Source organism: Sparus aurata, chromosome 7 (assembly GCF_900880675.1).
Source record: "Sparus aurata chromosome 7, fSpaAur1.1, whole genome shotgun sequence".
NCBI lineage: Eukaryota > Metazoa > Chordata > Actinopteri > Spariformes > Sparidae > Sparus > Sparus aurata.
The window spans coordinates 26885143-26905385 of NC_044193.1; the positions used below are offsets into that span (position 1 = coordinate 26885143).

General features: G+C 40.9%; 2 protein-coding genes across 3 annotated transcripts in view; one reads left to right on the forward strand and one right to left on the reverse strand.

Annotated features, from left to right (window-relative positions):
• tti1 (TELO2 interacting protein 1) overlaps positions 1 to 15681 on the forward strand; it is a 31593-nt gene extending 15912 nt beyond the window's left edge. For both annotated transcript variants that reach the window (XM_030424426.1, XM_030424427.1), the window contains exons 13-14: positions 7726 to 7813; positions 13326 to 15681. In XM_030424426.1, the coding sequence (XP_030280286.1) occupies positions 7726 to 7813; positions 13326 to 13545 (308 nt within the window). In that variant the 3' untranslated portion in view covers positions 13546 to 15681. The remainder of the gene's footprint in view (positions 1 to 7725; positions 7814 to 13325) is intronic.
• Positions 15682 to 16845: 1164 nt separating this feature from the next.
• vstm2la (V-set and transmembrane domain containing 2 like a) overlaps positions 16846 to 20243 on the reverse strand; it is a 62935-nt gene continuing 59537 nt past the window's right edge. Inside the window, exon 4 of the mRNA XM_030423972.1 lies at positions 16846 to 19429. Coding sequence (XP_030279832.1) covers positions 18962 to 19429 — 468 coding nt within the window. The 3' untranslated portion in view covers positions 16846 to 18961. The remainder of the gene's footprint in view (positions 19430 to 20243) is intronic.

The window sequence follows — 20243 nt, forward strand, 5'->3', positions numbered from 1 at the left end:
ATGTAGTTCAATAAAATGCAATATTACAGTGATCATTCTGTCATATTTAATCATTTATTTATTTATTTCATATTTTTGGTCATTTACAAATAATTTAAATTCTAAAATAAATTAAATGTGCCAATGATTTAAGATAAATCAAGTAAATTGGAAACATGCCATCAATTAGTAACCCCCCACCCTATTTATACGTGGCATTTCTCCATCCAAAACAATGGCATATATATTGCTCCTGCGGCTTTCATCAATGTAAGAACACAGCTGCGAACAATTCTGAGGCTTACAAACGAGTTGGTGAATCTGACGTAGGGTTTTCTTAAGGAACCTCTTAAGAACAACTTAAGAAAGAATCTAAGAAGATTCTTAAGAAGATATTGGTGAATGAGGCCCATTGTTCCCAACTCCAGTAAATAGGACGAACCTTAGATACGACTTAACAACGGGAGATAAACTAGCCCGCTCAGCTCATGGAAGCCTTCGTATCAGCTATTAGCCAGGAAGCTAACGTTATTCTATAAAGATTCAGAGTCAATAACATAGTGTATGGTTGACAGAAAATATAATCTGATGGTAGGCTTGTGGCCAGAGGGACAGGCTACTTCTTTGCAGCTTTTGTGTTGCATCAAGATGATGACTTGAAGGATTCAGTGTTGTGAATAAGATATTCAGATTAAACAAAGGCCACAGTGCATTCATTTAGAACAGTGAACAGTTTGACTGGGGCTACTTATTATTTCCATAGGTGTCCATTAATCAGGAGTTAATTGACACCCTGCAGCCAATCAGAAATAAGCATTCACGACCGTGGTATAATTCACTATAATGTTGTTTTATCACACATTTTACCTTGCAGCCTTTGTAGATTTGGATATTGCTGTTGGTCATACTGCTATTGCGAAGAACTTCACTCAATACTTTAAACAGAATTCCTTCAAAGTGTTCTCTCCATGCTCATACATTATATGAGACATGGATGTAAATTGCAGCGTGACTGGTGGTCGGAGGCATTCATATGCACAGCTGTAGGGTAATTGTTTTTTTTTCTAATAACAGTGGGTCAAATGATCACGCATAATGAGAAAAACCTCACAGTTATGAATCCACTGTTCCACTCGGCTCTATGGACATAATATCAGGAAGTCATTCTGTAAGTCCACAATGAGAAGAGCAGATGTCTAAAATATATATACAGTATGTTCCGCAGCCCAGATTAGGTTCGTTACAAAGAACTTAAAAAGAGATCCACTTCTAACAGGCAGCAGCTCGGGCTGTTGGTGCTGATAAGTTTCCTGCCTTTCTACTCGTTTTAGCCGGTATTTTTTTTTCTCCCAGGTTCCCGTAAGTGAGAGAAAAAAAAGATAAACCTCAGTGGCCACACACTGTCAGGGATGTAATGATACATTCAGCTCACAGTTTGGGTTTGATATGCCATACTGGGCTCTTGCTTTGATATTACAGTATTTCACACAAATGAAAAAAGCTGCAAAATATATGATTGCGGACTCAAACTTGGCAGTAAATCTTACACCATAGCTAGTGGGCTTTGACATTGGGATGCGGTTTCGCTGGTCTCACTTGCAGGTCAGTGTGTTCTCTAACAGTATCTCCCAAAGCAGAAATGTATGGGTCTCGCACCAGCTAGACGTCGTGAGTGTGTCTCTATGATTGCCTCCCACTGTGTCAAGTTTTTTTTCTTGTTTTGTCCACTGCCACCAAATGTATGTATGTAGCTGTGTTGACCCCAATGAAAAAAAACGTGTCTGTTAAACTGTTTCATTAGCTGTGTGCAAAGTTACATAAAGGCAAATTACCCTTCTATTAACTGAAAATGAAGTATTAGTTAGTGGAATAGACCAAAGATAACATTTACTGTGCTGTGTCACAGATCTTCTTTATAATCTCATGAACTATTTGTTGGTTTTTGGTCTTTTTGATAAATTCCTCAATATTTTTGTCCATCTCCATATTCCTCCCCCTACAAACCTTTGGTGCACCAAAAAGAATGCCCATCCTCTGTCTGTCTAATGCAATCTGGCATCTTTATACGAGCTGCGCCTCTTCTCTGCTTCTTGATGTCTGGCTGACTCTGCATTATTGCTTTTAACTGAATTTTAGACGAGAATTCTTCATGAAAGTACTGCTCACAGTAAAAAGTCATGCATCATAAAAATATTTTATGGTGCAGCTGTTATCCACCGCATTACTTCCTGTGTAATTTACCTTTTATTCTGTCTCTATTCTTAAATCAAGGAAAACCATACCTGCCCTCAGCATCGATGCAAATATATTATGTTTAAGTGTCCTATTAGATTTGGTGCAATTAATGCACATGTAGCAGAGCACTCAGAGAAACTAGCACCATCTTCCTCCTTCTGTTGAAAACTGCTATAGGGGACAGTACATATTAGGCGACAAGTGTAACTAGGGGATGACATCAAACAGTAGACATTTGAACTTGTCATACCTGCATAAGCAGTGTAACTAATGTGTGCTCGATGAGACTAATGAGTTTTTCTGACAAGATTGGGCTGTTATTGATTATTTAATTATATTTTTAGTGATACTCACTTCAATTAAATGCACTGGCTTAACTCATTGTTGGGTTTTTACACTGCGGTAACCATGAACTGAGTTGAGTGGAGACAAAAATAGGTCAACAAGTTTTCATTTTCTTTCAAGTATAGTTTGTTTTGGTATGTTTTGTGATCATGGGTGTTGATTCTTTAAACTGGAGTAATGATCCTTAACGATTTGGTTCAAACTAGGGTTCTGGTGGTAATCATGATTTTCATGATATTACAACATGAAATATAGATATGGTGTTAATAATGCAAATGTATGAATAATCCAGCGAAGATGTTTGGCCTTGTGCATCTTTTGACTATCAGTTTATCTGGTCACCTTTTCACTAGTTATTGAGTGCAGTCAGCAATGCTAGAGCTAGATTTAATTGCATATTTTTTCTCAATACGTGTCGCAATGATGCTGTTTTTGTGAATGTGTTTGGCCGCAATTATCTTTATGTGAAAATCTACAGGACCAGTGAAATGTTAGGACACAGCTTCTCATTTAAGCGTTTTTATTATTTTCGACATGGTAGATTAATTCTGTAGACATCAAAACTATGAATTATATAACAATTATGCAGTCAACAAAAAAAGAGTATGAATATGTTTTATACTTGGTCGGATAACCAGTACAAGGCCTGGCAGTGTGTTTGGGGTCATTGTCCTGTTGAAAAACAAATGGTTGTCCAGCTAAGCGCAAACCAGATGGGATGGCAGGTCGCTGCAGAGTGCTGTGGTTGCCATGCTGGTTCAGTGTGCCATGAATTTTGAATAAATCACCAACAGTGTCACCAGCAAAACACCATTACAGCTCCTCCTTCATGCTTCATGGTGGGAACCACACATGTAGAAACCAACTGCTCACCGTTTCTGCATCTCACCAAGACGTGTTGGGTTGAGCTAAAATCTCAAATTCTGACAGATTTTCACTGGCCAAATGTCCATTCATTGTTCTTGGCCCAAGCACTTCTGTTTTTCTTGTTATTCTTCCTCAGTAGTGGCTTCTTTGCAGCAATTCGACCATGAAGGCCTGATTCATTTGGTCTCCTCTGAACAGTTGTAGTTGAGATGTGTCTGCTACCTGAACTCTGTGAGGCATTTATGTGGGCTCCTGCCTGAGGTGCTGTTAACTTGCAGTTTTTGAGTCTTGTAACTCTAATGAAACTCTGCAGCCGAGGTAACTCTTGGTCTTCCTTTCCTGGGGCGGCCCTGATGAGAGCCGGTTTCATCATAGCGTTTGATGGTTTACGCGACTGCATTTGAGGATACATTAAAAGTTCTTGAGATTTTTCGGATCGACTGATCCTCATGTCTTAAACCTCCCGTCGTCTCCGGTCAGTTTGACCCTTTTTCAGAAGACAACTGACGAGTCAGACTGACCCAAAGACAACAGGAGGGTGATGATTGACTGTCATTTCTCTTTACTGAGTGGTTCTTGCCATAACACGGATCAGAACAGTAGTATTCACTGTATAGAATTGTGTACCAACCCTACCACTGATGGTCTGAAACACATAAAGAAAGCAAGAAATTCCAAAGTAACTCTTGACCAGACACAGCTGTTAATTGTAAAACCTTCCAGGTGTCTACCTCAGGAATCTGACTGAGAGATTACCAAGAGTGTTCAAAGCTGTCATCAAAGAAAATAAATATAAAACATATTCTGGTTTGTTTAACACATTTGTTTACTACACAATTCCATGTGTGTTCTTTCTTAATTTGGATGTCTTCAGTATTCATCTACAATGTAGAAAATAATAAAAAAATAAAAAAATTGAATAAGAAGGTGTGTCCAAACTATTGACTGGTTCTGTATATTGTAACAGCCCTAGTTTAAACATAAAAACACTATCATAGGAATGTGTGCCGGATGTTGAACATTTGGCAGGCGAGGTGTTAAGGCAATGTTTGTTTTTCTAGTTATTATCCTTTATCCTAGCTGACAGAAGTGGAACCTGGTGAGGTCTCTTTCTGCTGTAACCCGTCCACTTGAAGGTTCCCCGTGCGTTCAGAGATAGTCTTCTGCATAGCACTGCTGTATTATGTTGTTGTCGCCCTCCTGACAGCTTGACCCTGTCTGGCCGTTCTCCTCTCACCTCTCTCATTAACAAGGTGCCCTCGCCCACAGAGCCGCCACTGACCGGATTTTTTTGTTTGTTTTTTACACCAGTCTCTGCAAACTCAAGAGTGTGTTGTGAGTGAAATCCCCAGGAGATCAACAATTTCTGGGATACTCAAACTGTCTGGCCCCAACAATCATTCTAGACTCTAAATTGTATTTCTACCCCATTCTGATGTTCAGTTCGAACAACAGCCAAACCTCTTGAGTATGTGTGCCGGCTTTAATGCATTAAGTTAATGCCACATGACTGGCTGATTAGCTATTTGCACTAATGAGCAGATGTACAGGTTTACCTCATTAAGCGGTTGCTGACTGTACAGACCTTTTTCACAGCTGATATTTTGGGTCGTCAAGGCAGAAAAAGCACAGGTGGAACTACTGACATTAATGATGGCTCAGTTACATTAAGGGTGTTTTCACACATAATCATCTTTCAGTGAACCAAAAAGTGGACCAACAGAAAAGGCACCTAGTTCTTTTTGTGTCCACATTGTCAGGTCATTAGAGAGACAACCCAGTTCCATTTCTGTTCACACTATAGTTCATCTGGAGAAAAATAACTTTGGTATTAATTGGCAAGGCCCCTTCACACAAGTAGTGCACAACATTAGATTGGCAGTGTTGCTTTCTCACTACAGGAAACACTCTGTTTGGTTTAGGCTTGGGTCGATGCCTATGTAGGAGGAGGAGTAGGATTAATCTGTAAGGATGATTGTTTTTACCTCAATATCAATACTACATGTATTTGAATGTAGGGACGAGTATGAAGCAGTTATACTGATCAACACGGCTGCTCGCTGTGAATACTCTACAAATCAACCCACTCTGTTCACACATGGGCTCAATCGGACATTACACAATGTACAGACCTGTACTCGGGAGCTGAAAGGGTAAAGCCATTTTAATGTGCAGGCTAACTGTTCGGGATATTTCCGTCACACATACAGTTCACCCAGGCTCAGAGTGATAAGTGCCCTCTTGGATGCCCCTATGAATCATAGAACATGATAAAGTGTCCTCTATGATGCTCTTCCATTGAAGAAAACATGACTAAGTGCCCTCTAGGGTGCTTTTCCAGTGCCCTTTTTGCACACCAGTGCCCCACCAGATACAGCTGGTGCCCTTTTTATTTGTTTCGCCCCTGACCCTCAAACATCCTGAGTCCACCAGTGCACCCAGGTCATTTCCAGAGAATGTCAGGGTAGCGTAACATGTGTGAAAAAGGGTCTTTGTTCAATGCGTGTGCAGGTCAGGCAGAAAAACATTGCTCTTTAGAATTCAACACTTTAGTACAGAGAATTTCTGCAAGGTTAACTGCAGGGGCTTCCTGTCCGGTCATGTACCTTGTGATATAGCTTTTAAAATCTGACAAGCATCTTCGACCCATTTCACAACCACCTGAGAATACAAAAAGGCAACTGCGGCAGCTTTACTTCCTCTCTTCAGATGTTTTATTTACAACCCTCACATGAGTGGAGCGTAACCACGTAAAAAATGTATCTTTACTGTCACATTAAAGGAAAAACTCTAGTCCGTCCTCTTTAGATCCTTGTGCTTGATTTTTCTTCCCGGCACTTGGTGCCTTCCTCCTCCTCCACATCAGAACGAGCGAGATATGGGGTTGGAGATGGAGAGAATTTGAAACAGTCAGCGGCTGCAGCCTTACTCATGTGAATACCGATTTGGCTACAGCTTACCTCTGTGACGCCTGCAGCAAGCCAATTACCAAGCCTCAGTCACACAGAGAGAAAGACAGAAACACAGATTGACTGAAGCAAATAATGCGTTACAGCCCCACTGCTAGCTTCAGCTCCAATTCCGTCCTGTTATTCATTTACCACGAAATCTTAACAGCACCTGGCCCTCTCCTCTTAAGTATTTCTCACTGCTCTGCTTCCCTCTGAGCACCTTGATTCCACAAAAGACTACAGGCTATGAGTGCAGCAACAGAAAGAGAGGAAGAAAAGAGATAAAAGCGGTTGCTAAATAATCCCATTTAACTCTGAAATGTGCACTGCTGCTTTTATTCTTGACACACAGCGAGCAGGCCCAGTTCAAGCCGAGTGTGGGTTGAATTGGCAAATAGAGTAAGCGGAGAGGGAGAGAGACATGTTTTGAAATGAGGCTTGAAAGGCAGCCCAGTTTGCAGCTTAGGGAATCGCTAAATGTCTGCTGGGAGAGACGGAGAGAGAAGGGAGAGGGAAAGTGTGAGAGGATAGGTAGAGGAGATGAAAGAGTGGAAAAGAAGTCAAGTGGGTGGAGGGAGCAGGTGCTGGCAAGGGAAAGGGGTGATGATGGCAGGTGGGTCTATGTACATAAAACGGCAGGAAGTCGAGAACATATGAAAAGAAGGATGGAGGGAGAAGGCGTAGCTCTTTTTTTCCACGTACATCCGTTCCTCAGAAAGGGGGGAGAGATGAAGTGAGTGAATTCCAGAGATGTGGAAACAGCCTGCTGTGAAATTTTTTTCTCAGCCGTCTCAGCAGTTTCTCTCAGCTCATTAGGAGGTAGAAAAAGGTAAAAGTCCAGCCACGATCTATTTCTTTCCCTCTTTCATCTTCTTCTCTCCCTCTTTCAAACCTCTTCCTACTCCCTGTCCAATCTACCATCTTACCAAGCTACTCTATATGCCAGCAAGTGAAGTTACATCTGGTTTTCAATCTGACAAATTTAGGGAAAAGGTATGCAAAGTTGATACTAGTGTTTGCCGCTTGATTCCCGATATGACCATTATTATCATATTGTCTTTCCCGGGTTTTAACGGCTACATATCAGTAAAATTTTAATACTTTAATACTTAGTCGTTGTGTCCACATTACTGATGATGATTTATCAAAAGTCTTATTGTGTTAATATTTTGTGAAAGTATCAATAGTCATATAATATTGTGGCATTAATGACATTGAGATATTTGGTCAAAAATATTGTGATATTTGATTTTGTTGTTCAGATTTCTTTTATTTATATTGTCTAAAAATGTATTGTTTCTGCCAACCCAAGTCAATGTGCATGTTATTTACATTTTGGTTTTCTTAGGTGAGGCAGACCTGGATGCAGTTTGTGAGGTGTCCCTGCCCTACCTGAGCTGTAGACAACCCATCAGACTGCAAGAAGCCAGCCTAAGGTGAGCCCTTTATCAAGTCCACTGCAGTGGTGTAAAATAACTATGTACATGGGAACAGTTTACACAATGTTTAAAGCAACATTATGTAGAAATTGGCATTTTGCTCAATTTGGTTCCCCCCACAGTTTCTGAGTGTGACAGCCACAGGTATGTAACAATGTGTCAGATGTAATGTAATTGAAACTAATTTAATCATAACAGTGGCATGTGTTGCATACTGAAGTTACAATAATGCAAAAACACGTGATCGGGGGGGGGCAGAGTGGCTGTGAGAGAGAATATTCACCCTAATACAAGACTGTTTTATGTACACTGTACCATCAAAATGATTTTGAAGCTGTAAGAAATGTTTCATAATGTTGCTTTAATGTTAACATTGTACTTTTTGCTTCACTACAGTTAACTGACTGCTTAGGTTACTAGTTTACGCACTGAATACGATTTTATATATGAGCAACAACATAGTCAATCCAAGTACTGTATCATCGGCAAACGGACGTGTTTCAGTTTGCTGAAGACGTTTCACCTCTCATCCAAGAGGCTTCTTCAGTTTGGAGGGGAGTTGCAAGCTTTAAAACTCTGTGGGGGAGTGTCCTTACAGAGTCAGAGACTTACTGAGGAGTTGGCTCTCCTGTTTCATAATGTTGCATCAGGTCAAGTCTCTGCTGTCCACTTACATCTGAAGGAGAGAAATCATTCCTTTAAGGACAACAATGTCAACATCTCGGCCAGAAAAGGCAGATGATTTGAAAGAGGAGTAAAATATCCATCTATGTCAAACTGGAATGAGTGTCTTTGAACAGAGGAGACATTACTTATGTACTCACTTATCACCCGCCTACAATGCAGTACTAGCGCTTTTTAGATAGAAAAGGCGGCACATTTGCTCCAAGGTAAAGGCGGCAATGTGCCGCCCCGTCTTTCTAAAAGCGAAGTGTAAAATTCCTCCTTTTCCCAAAGCCGCCACTTGGCCGCCACTGGGGTAGGCATAAACATGTGATGTGACGTGAAGCACGAAGTTGGGCAGTGAACAGTCACAACAAATTTGTCTTCAAAATAAGAGCTTTACATTGCACCCCATTGGAGTCTAGAACTGGGTTCTTGGCGGGGGGCTTTTAATTTGAAAGTAGTAACTGTTAGTAGCTTGCCGCTACTACAACAAGCTAACACAACCAAACAGCTACAGAGACCGAGGAGACGCTAGCATCTCCTGGATCTCAGTGGCTGTCCGATTGCTCATCTTGAAGTCCGCAGATGAAGTGATGGACTGACTGCTGTGATCAGCTGTTTCCTGGTTTTAAAACTCCCCGGCTGTGGGTCGCACAACAGTACAGGTCATCGACACCTCCACCGTTCTTACGCAGTTGCCGGCACATTGACGCCTTGTTTTTAGATAGCAATGGAGGCAGAAATAAGTTGACCCTCCCAGTCGGCAAATTGGCAGCCCAAAACAGACCCCCAATTTGACGCCCTCTGTCTAAATCTGCGGACCTAGTCGCAAAAAAGACGGCCAAATTGGCGGCTTGCTGCCCTGTATAAAGACGCCTATTGAGTCCTCTCCCCAGACAGCTTAGCAGCCATTCACACCTGGGCTCACCTAACCCCAGCAACCCACATGAAGGCTGGTTGGGTCAGCGACCCACAAGTGGCCCTAATGACACTGAAACCCAGATCTCACACGTCTTTAACCACACTTCATTATTTAAATGCTGCTTACATGTTAAGGTGCCTTGCTGAGAACAGAAACACAAGTCATGTCCAGTCACATGTGTCCAGTCACATGCAGTGTGCCTCACCTCAAAATATTGTGTGTCCTTAAGGCCTAATTACGGAGCCCCAGACATGACATGGTCAAAAAAACGTAGGCTATTGCAGTTTCTAAAGAAGGTGCACTCGATTTGCTTACCCAGTTGTCCAGGAATTATATTAATATCATTAATTAGTATTTCATGCGCACATTATACCTACTTCGTGGCCACGAATTAGTATTTTGTGTGCACATTATCCTTATTTCGTGGCCACAAAACATTAAATTGTGGCCACAATTTAGTATTTTGTGGCCATGAAGTAGTATTTCGTGTGCACGCTATAGCTGTATTGTGGCCACAATTAAAAATGTTTTGACCATGTCACGTCTGGGGCTCCATACCTAATAAATATGTTGAATGCATTCCCTGCCACAATTTAAAATTTTGATTAGTTGAATGAATTAAAAATTCCACATGGTACCTTTAAGGCATCAGTGATAATGAAACAAAACAATAATTCAATCATGGAAAGTACTATTTTGCTATTTTACATTAGCTCGAAGTGCAAGTTCATATTTGTTCATGTCTGTCAAAGTATAATACCTGCATGTCATGTGTGCATTTAAAGAGTTTAGTGCAAAAACACAATTCTGTAGTTAAACTAAAGCTTGTTTGAGGCTTCAGCTGATTAATCATTTGGAATCCTGTGTCCTGGTATTCACATGAATGTTTTATTGCAAGTGTCCTGTCCCAGCAACATACATATTATTCACTGCAGACCAGCATTAAAAACACAGAGATGGTATAGTAAAAGAATAAATAGATAAAAAACTGTGATCATATCTTCAAAGCTAATAAGGAAAGGAGAAATTATTAGAGCGACCAATAACCGTTTCAATGTACAGATCGTCGTGTATTAATAAACCTGACCTGTCTTTAATGTAACACCTAAAATGTCTGGCTTTTAGTTGTAACAGAGTATTTTTTACATAGCAGTATTATCAGTTTGACTTAAGACAAGGGTTTGATACCACTTCTTGCCCATTGAATGTAGATGATTTATATTAGGAGACGAGCTGGTGAGTTAGATGGCATTTTTAGGAAGTCCCTGTTAAATAATCTCAACTGTCCAAAGTCAAATGTGACATAAATACCAGTGACAAAAATCCCTGACCTTTGGCTGACCTTTCAAATCTGCATTAGTCGGTAAGCTGTACATCCAGACTGAACTGTTCAAATGATTTTCTTGCACTGTTATGTTCGCAGCCACATGACATGATGAATCAAGACATAACTGAAAAAGGCTGATTCTGGCTGAATCTAAATGTCATTCCCACAGACTGGGCCCTCCAGTCATACTGTGACTGACATATGTGGTGTGTATGTGTAAGGATGCTGGGCCGCTAGTCAGCAAAATGTACAATCTCACCCGACGTCAGACCTCACTTCTTGCCATCAATATGACAAATGCTACCTTGTAATCTGTGTGTTTTCCTTAGCAGTTCTGAATCTTGTCCCCACTGGCATCTGATGCAACTAATTACTTGTTTCATTATGGATTAATCTGCCATTTATTTTCCTCAATTAATCCATGTATCATTTTGTCTCCTAAAGTGTCAAAAGAAGCCTTAGGTTACATCTTCAAATCACTTGTTTTGTCTCACAAAACTCAAAGATTTTCAATTTTGTACACTTGAAATAACAAAGGAGAAGCTGGAGCCAGAGAGGTGCAGCACTGCTTGCTTGAGCTTATAGTTTCATTTGTACTCATGATATATATACAGTATATCTTATATATACCAAATATATCACATATACGATATTATATTTGTTATAATAATATAAAAAAAAGCCATAACAATTCAGAGATATTGTTTTAAAATGAAAGCTTCAACTGAGGATCAGACATTTGCAGTAGGTCAGATTCTTTTCTTCTTAGAATGAACATCTGTGGCTGAACATAAATAATTCAGCTGCTGTCTCATAAGTCATCATTTACAATTGTTCTATCCAGGAAAAGCAGGATTTACCATTAGATCTTATCCTGTGCTTACCTTTTGACTGTCCTTCAAACAAAGACTCACACACTGTTGAGCCCCCATTTCCCAATAATGATGGATCTTATAAATTCAAAGAGCTTCTGAGCTTCATGCACATGGCACTAAGACCTTCTTAATGTTTGCTGTTTGTTGCTTTAAAGTAACTCTGCATATCTATGTGTCTAAGTTTTGCAAACATCCCAAGTACACAAAGAAGTGTGTATTTGAAATTGTTCAACACAAAAATGAAGCTCAATGGATAGTAAACAGTTTCATAAATATGCAGGTTTTGTGTTGTAAACGTCATCCTTAATCATTTTTGTATTACACCTGCTGTATATAAGCTTGTGGGAAAAGTATAAGCACCATAAATACAAAGAAAACATAGCACAGACAATGATTTTTTTAGGAGTGACTTCTGTTATGATGCTTTTGGGAAATACCTCTTGAGCTTTATGAGGTATGTAAGATGGATTTTAAGATCATCTTGGGTTTTTTTTGTTTTTCTTTATCTTTTAGAAAATAGGGCCCTTGTTGGTAAACAAGAGCCTGCTGTCACCTACAAAACAACTTTACATACACTTTATCAAGTTTATTTAAGAGCTTGTAAACTCAGTCAGAACTGCTTGTCAGGTGGAAGAAGTACTCAGATGTATTACTTAGGTACAAGCAGCAATACCACAGTGTGATCAAGTACAAGTACAAGTACTGCATGCAGCAACTTACTTAAGTAAAGGCAGAGAAGCATTTGCATCAAAATATACTTTAAGGATAGAAAGTAAAAGTACTCATCATGCAGAATGGCCTCCCTAACAATAAAGTGTATTACATCACTTGGTTGTAATTAGTGATGCATTAATGTGTAAGCATCACTCATGTTGCGGCTAGTGAAGGCGGAGCTAATTGTTATCGCTTAAAGGAGACGTTATGCTCGCTAACGTTCATAATTTTGTTTAGGGTTAGTACTAGAGGTTTACATGCTTTTATCCTCAAAAAATGCATCAACCCCCTCCGTCTGAAATGCTCTGTTTTAGCTCCTATTGCGTATCCAGTCTGTTCTGATTTGTCAGCTCACACATGCCTGACCCAGCACCGCTAACAACTAGCAGTTCGATGTGTTATGTCACAGACTTAAAGGCGGGCCTACTGACGAGGTGTTTCAGGAGCATTGTTTTCTGTGGGAGAGAGGAGCTGCTGTTGGTTTGGACTTTGACCTTTTTAACTTCTAAGATCTGTTATGCACAAGAACCAATATAAAACACTGAAGGAAAGGGTAAAAAAAGAAAAAGCATAAAAGGTCTCCTTTAATATACTGTGAAATTACTTAATTCATGGTAATACATCACCATTTATTAATTCATTTGTATTTTGTATTCAGAATCTACAAAGTCAAATGTTGTCAAATAAATGCAGTAAAGTAAAAGGACTTTAGCATGGAATGGAAATAATCAAGTAAAGAACAGTACTTAGTTACACCTTACCACTGTTTCCCTTGTTGGAGGTAATCAAAACAACCTCAAGGTAAAATATGGTGTTGAGTTAATGAGCTTATAGTCAAAACTGTAGGACTGCACACTAAAGCCAGTGAACCTGCAGTGTTGTGCTCAGTCTGTCACGTTGGATTACAGGAAGATATGTTTCCGTACTATATATGATATTATGCACCAGAGCAAAATACAGCCCGGAGCTTATCCTCTCCCCATGTATCTTCACTCCTCTCCACAGCGTTTTCCGACACTTAATCCAGGTGGATCCAGATGCCCTCTGGTTTACTCTGAACGAGCTGCACTGCCCGTCCTCCTACGACCCGCCCCACCCGGACCTCCAGCCTGTGCGGCTGAACGGCATGGGTCGACCCAGAGACGAGTTCTCGGACAACGTGCTGAAACTGCTGAGAGAGGAGTTCGACTCTGTCGTCGAGACGGCCGACCAGCCAGTCGGCTAATGAGCTGGTGATTGATGTGATTGACTCATCTCTCAAATGGCTGGCTTATTGAGTCACAGACTCCTGCAAGTCAATTAACTGAAAAAATCTGACAATTGTGCCAAAAAGACAGCCATTAGATACGGCTGTGATAACCTTCATGGTGCACACAGCTCTGATAAGCAGCGCGGTACAAAGGAAAAAAATGTCAATGAAGCATCTCGGCTGCTGTTCACTCTTCCGCTGCAGGTGTAGAGACCAGGAGCCCTCTGACAGGTCTGCTACATTAGGAGACACAAGGTGACAGGGTTTTTCTTTTCATGTGCAGGCACTGACATGTACTGTATGCAAATGTTAGGTTTGCTATTCCCTTTCATGTTATTTCCTTGTTGTTTTTTACAATACAATATTCCTAACCTCCCTGCTGGTTTGAGTTATTCAACCTGTTCAATAATAAAAACACATTATCTATTATGATTATGTGTCATATTGCAGTCCAACCTTCAGCACTGAATACAGGGCTGGTTATCGAGCTGTTATTGTTACTGACTAAAATGTTTCAAGCATACACAATTTAAAATGTGTGGCCAGAGTAGTAATCTTTCTACTATTTTATCTTTAAAGGGGACTTTACACATCAAAGTGTGTTCACAGGAGTAATGAACAAAAAGTTGTTTTAAACCTCTTATCGTTCTACAAGGAGCTGTGTACACAAATGACAAGTTGTTGAAATTGTAGAAATCTTGAGCTGTGGGAGTTAAAATGCGAGCTCGCCATGTCTCCCTTTGACATTTTTAATGTAAAGTTCCAACAACTATTGTGCTGGCTTGCTTATGGAAACTAGCAGCAAAAGCAATAGGAAATGATGTAATTTTAACTGAACAACATCAAATTAGGAAAAGAAGAGAGAAAATGGGCTTTTCTAAGCATCTTTGTTTCAGAGCACTCCGCCTTTTTAGAGCGCCTCGAGGTGAAAATCTGTCAACTTCTCAGAAAGACGGCACCATCGCTCTTTTTCAGGAAACCTATCACATATTAGATTGGTTTGGATTTGTTACCCATTTCCCGGGTAATCCAGAAAATGGAGGAGAAGCATGCTCTGGCTGTGTCTGTCTATCCTGGGCTTCATCAGACAGAACTGTCCTCAACAGAGACAGAGAAACAGAGAAAAGTTTGTGGGAGCAAAGGTTTTTTTTTTCCTTCTCTTTTCTTTTTTCCTTCCAAGATGAAAGGATGGACAATGGCGGCACAAGTATTGAGTTCAGCACTTCTGGTTTCAGTATTTGGAGGACAGGGCCTGATATATTCTATCATTTTAATTTTGTCAACAAATCCCATGAAAAGACTGAAAACAATTAGTGAATCATTAATCATTTGCTAACAAGGCGCAATCTATTATCGCCTTGTTGGCGTTATTCCTGAGGCATCACCATTAATGTTGCTCTAGCACCGTCATTGTATCTGACCATGCATGGTTTTGTGATGTCATTGCTTTGTGACTCAGAAAAAACTGCACATGTGAGAAATTATGCTTTCTACCATACGTTTAATATTGGGAAAGGGTCTATTTTAACCATAACCATGTCATCCTGAAAACAAGTTTTGAACTTTGTGAACCATATGTTCTGAACATGATACAAACCACAGTCTTCTTGGTTAAGGTCCTATATTTACATCGTTCAGCCACAGCGACTCCCTCCAGACGTCAGCCTCTTAAGTTAAAATGATTGTCCTGGAGGAACATCTCTGCATCATTCCAGGAAAAACAACAACACGGGTTGCAGAGCAAACAATGGGATTGGTCACTATTTGATTTATTTGTTTATCTGTGTATCCAAAGCCTGATAGATCTTATTTCTCTGTGTCATGTAGCTGCAGTGGGTCTCATGAACTATTAAAGATCAGTGAGCCACACTGTTGCACTGGCTGACATGTTCATTACTGTGAACATGGGCACTCTGGGCTATTTTGAGTCAATCCCACCTACAAACAATGTATGCTGCAGTAAAGGTGCACTATGTTGTGTTGGTGAACACATGTTTATTCTGAATCGAAAGATCTTCATCGACTGATTTTTTTATATGCTTACACAAACTAAATAAATCTGTCTTTGTTTTCATGACGGAATAAACTCAATAAACCAACTGACCTTAAAGGAGAACACAGTTTTGTTTATATTTGGCGGACCCTGCCATCATTCTAGCTTCAAACAGTGTTCTGGGGCCTTATTTTCCTCTGAGAATGGCTTGTTTTATTTACTTATTTACTACTTTTATTTACTGGAAAAAAAATACATATTTTGTAGTATTACCTCATTAATATTGTAAATATTAGTATTCATAAAAGTATGAATTTCTTCTCTAAATGTACGTAGTGCCCCTTTAGATACACTGTTACAAACAACATTTTAGGGTTGACAACAGTCTACAATTTTCAGTTCAGCTGTTTTAGAAAATTATTTTGCCGTTGTTAAAAAAATTAAAATAATTAAAAGTGGGTACCAGTGGGCAAGTAGGGTACAATCAGAAGTTTTGAGCAAATCTAATTTATTGTTGGTTTTGGACTTTTCATGGAATTTTCTTACAGAAAAAAAAAAAAAAGTAGAAAAAAACAGACTCACTTTTATAATTTGACTGGTACGAAAGATGGAGGAACTCTGTCAAATGAGGTGAAGCCCTCAATAACCTCTGGGCTGTCCTGCCAGCCGCATCACATGTGCTGTCAGTCTGAGAGGAACATGGGGCAGCAGGTTGTGTACTTAAGGGGAATTGAATGCCTCATGACAGGGATACTGACCGATCTATCATTGTACCTGTTATCACTCAGAGCCCTGCAGGCTTCTAGGGATGTTTAAATGAAGGAAACAGGACGCCTTCTCCACTATCACATCACCTCAGTGATGGGAGTGCCTGGACCTTGTCGCTCGGTAATGAATGTATGAGCCTTCCAGTGTGGGGAAACATCATCGCCACGTGTTTTGGATTTAGCTGGCCTGGCTTAACGCTTGCGAGTGCTGCGCAGCACAGCGCCTCTTTATCTCATCCTGTGCTGTTGCTATTTATCCTGCTGCCACTGCTGACAATAGCACCATTAGTCATCAGCTGCAGTGGAAGGGGGGCTTTGGCAGCACCTATTACACACAGGCAACTGCCTAATATCGTTTCTCCTTAATGCACACGGACGGACACATAAACAGACTTGTGTGAACAGTCACTACACGTTTCTATCTGAGGAGTTTGTTCATTTCCGCGTCAGCTGCGCTTCAGCTCGTGCTCTAAGAGAAAGCTTTTTACCGCAAGGACAGAAAGACCATACACTCACTGTTGTTTCATATACAATTTATTTCATTTTGATAAAGCCATACACTTAGTGTGAGACCAAACATTCTAGAAGAAATATACATTTACCCTCCTTTTTTAAACCGTGATCTCTTTCTCTACAAAAACATCAAATCAAAGTTGCTTGTTGGAAAAAAAAACTAAACATACCCACTGATCCCTCCTCCCTCCACCCTCCCAGTCGACAATCACAGGAGCACTGTGGTTCCCTCCGACTTTCCCTCCGCCTTTGCACACTATATTTTGAGGCAGTTTGAACAGCCAATGTGAGGGTTTCGCTGACATTTTCCTCTGTTTCCAGTTACCCACATTCACTTTTGTCCCATTTGATCCCCTCAGAGTGAAGCAGCGTCCTGCACTTTACACGCGTATCTAAGCAAGGACTCATCCTGTGACCAAATAAAACTCGAACCCTTTCGGTCCCAAACTGCACGAAATGAGTCCAACGTTCAAGCTTGGTAAAACACGGTGACACTCATGTTAGCGGCCCTGCACATACAGTACAGTAGTTTAAGAAACACTGCTTGAGTACTAAGATACATTAGGGAAAACCCTGTCTGAGCAGCTATGAAGAGAATGTGTCATTCATCTGTCTGTACAGCACTTCTGGAGAGCAGTAAAGCAACGCGAAACCGCTTTGAAAAAAGAAAACGAGATCTCTATTTGACAGGACGTCTAAGGTAGAAAAAAGATTCAGAGCAGAATGGACTTTTCTTTCTTTTTTTTCTATTTTTTTTTTAACCAAACTAATAAATGACAAACGTATCCTTAACTAACACACCTCGTTTGTGTATGGTTGGCTGAAAAAGTTTTTAAGAAAATTACTGAACATGCACTCACTTTATTTTATATTATACAGTCATATATACAGAGTGGATTAGAGGCTTGTAGTGGAGAGGATTGAGGCTTTATTTTTTTTTAATGATTGATGAGCACATCAGAGTGAGGGAGCTATAAGCTTGGACAGATACAGCACCGCTCTTCCGGAAAAAGTATCGTGCGCCGTTCCTTCCTGTTGATTTATGGTCACAGAGTGGATTCAGAGGCACGCCAAATGAGATTTTTAATTTAGCGTTCGCAGATTTTGAGCTTTTCATGGCTTTCCAAGCAGGTGGGGTCCACATGGAACGACTCGATTGATTTCTCCGCGCCTGAACAGCCATGAATTGATCGAACCTGCAGCACAAAGAGTGGGGGGGGGGGGGAACAAAAATCACATTTTCGGTCGCGCTGCAAATTTTAGAAGCTCAAAAGCGCTGTGGGGAAAAAACACAGCCCGTGATGTGTTTTGTTTGACTTGCGAGCGAATGAGGACTAAATCCCACACTTTCCACCCCGCCACTGCTTTTACTCCAACTCAGATGAATCGAGGCCGTATCTGTCCTTGATGAGCGCTGCTGCTCTGGGACCTTGATGAATTCCTGCTGAATAAAGCATATTTCTTTCTCCCTGCGGGTAAACAGAATTGTGAGTGTATACAGATTTTGCACCATTTTCATGTCCAAAATTTGAATACACAGAAAGGTGGAGTGAAGCTCGGGCTCTTGGTAAAAAGCTGAGGAAATAATTACAGATGGTTTCATTTTGCGCACCCTCAGAATAAAAGGAACATTTCTTTTACCGAGCACAAACCCAGCTACAAAAGGTACAGCACTTTTTTTTTTGCTTCTGAGGGTGTATCAAATGCGAAGAGAGTAAGGCAGTGGAAGAAGTATGAGTGTGAACGCAGGGTTATGTCATGTACAGTATATAAAGTACAAGGAGAGCATGGGTTAATAGTAAGACAAGAGTCTTTTGTCGGTGCTGAGAACAGAAACAGGGGAGCTGCTTAGATCTACACATCAGCCCCCCTCGCTGAATGATGTGAGGCCAGGCCTTACAGACAGTGAGCAGCCCAAACCGGTGCACAGCGACAAAAAGCTACATTCCCAGCACAGCTCACAGCACTATGCTCTGAAATGAGTTGTACTGTACATTTTGAGGGATTCTGGATTTGTGCACAGGCTTGCTGTGTGGGAAGAATAGCTTTTTATGCTGTGACACACATCATGTTATGCAATCCTTGTGTAATCTATCACTCAGGTGGAATGAGCCAACATCTACAGCGTGCAGCTGGGCTCATTGGTGCAGTCATTTTGGCTGTGGTTACTGTCCACGTCCCTCTTCCTCAGCTCTCTGCCTGCCTTGTGCTGCTGACTGCTGCCGCTGTGGCTGTGGCCGTGGTGGGCCGGCGACGAGGGACGCTTGCCGTGCTCCTGGTGGTGCCCGTGATTCTGGTGATGGCCATGAGCGTGCTCCTTGGCGCCACCGTGAGACTCCACCTCTTCCCCGTCGACGAACGCCACTCCTTTCTTGGTATCGTCCAGGGCCTCGAAGTTGTCGTTGGGGTCACTGTTGGCGATGTCGCTCTCCGGCACCACCTGCAGGTAGGCTCTGACACGGTGGTGACGGGCACCTGCGTCATCGCTGAAGTCGATGACGCGGCATTCGTAGGTGCCCTCATCAGACGATTTGACCCGGGAGAGGCGGAGTTTATGGGAGATATTGCTTCCCACGACCTTCACCACCTGGCAAAGGTAGAACAAATAAAAAGAGAAAAGGAAGAAATTGTGGTGAGACTGACAAATAAGTAGCAATTACAGGATAGCATTTTAGCCTGATGCTAAAATGTAGGCTAAGTGAAGGCATCAAACTCATGTTTTATTATCAGTTACAGAGCATTAACAAACTGTAGTTTGCTAACATTAGCTGGCATTAGCAACCATAAGCTACTGGTCAAATCAGACTACATTCAAACACCAACACAACACAAAAGTATATAGATCTGAGCGAGGGCTTATTTTTTAGGTTACTTCTCGTTTGAAAAGGCATGAATGAGCTGTTTTTGCTAAGGTAAAGTTGCAATTTGTAAGAATGTTAGCTTTTTATTTAAAACAATTATTTTCAACACAGTGTGAAGAAAAAACAGTTTTGGTGTTTGCGTGTTTGTGTACATTTATGTACTGTGCTGCAAGAGATATCTGCTAAAGTTAGCATGCTAACCAGCTAGCCCTGGGCCTGAAAACCTCCTGTGCTAGCAGTGTAAACAAAAAGGCTCCCCCAGTGGTCTGGCTAGCTGCTTGGCTAACTGAGCAAACAAACTAATGGCAGAATGATTTCAACTTGCACCTTTAATGTAGCCAAACTACTGAAAGTAATGACAGAAAGAGTGATGACAGAAATAAACTTTTTGCCCCAGCAGCAGGCAGGTAGTTAACAAAATCCTGAACAAAACTAATACAAATGGATTGCATGTTGATCAAATTTTACCAAAACACTGCATAATGCGCTTCACAAACAAACATTATACAACCAAAATGTGCCCTAAAGTCCTGCAGGAAC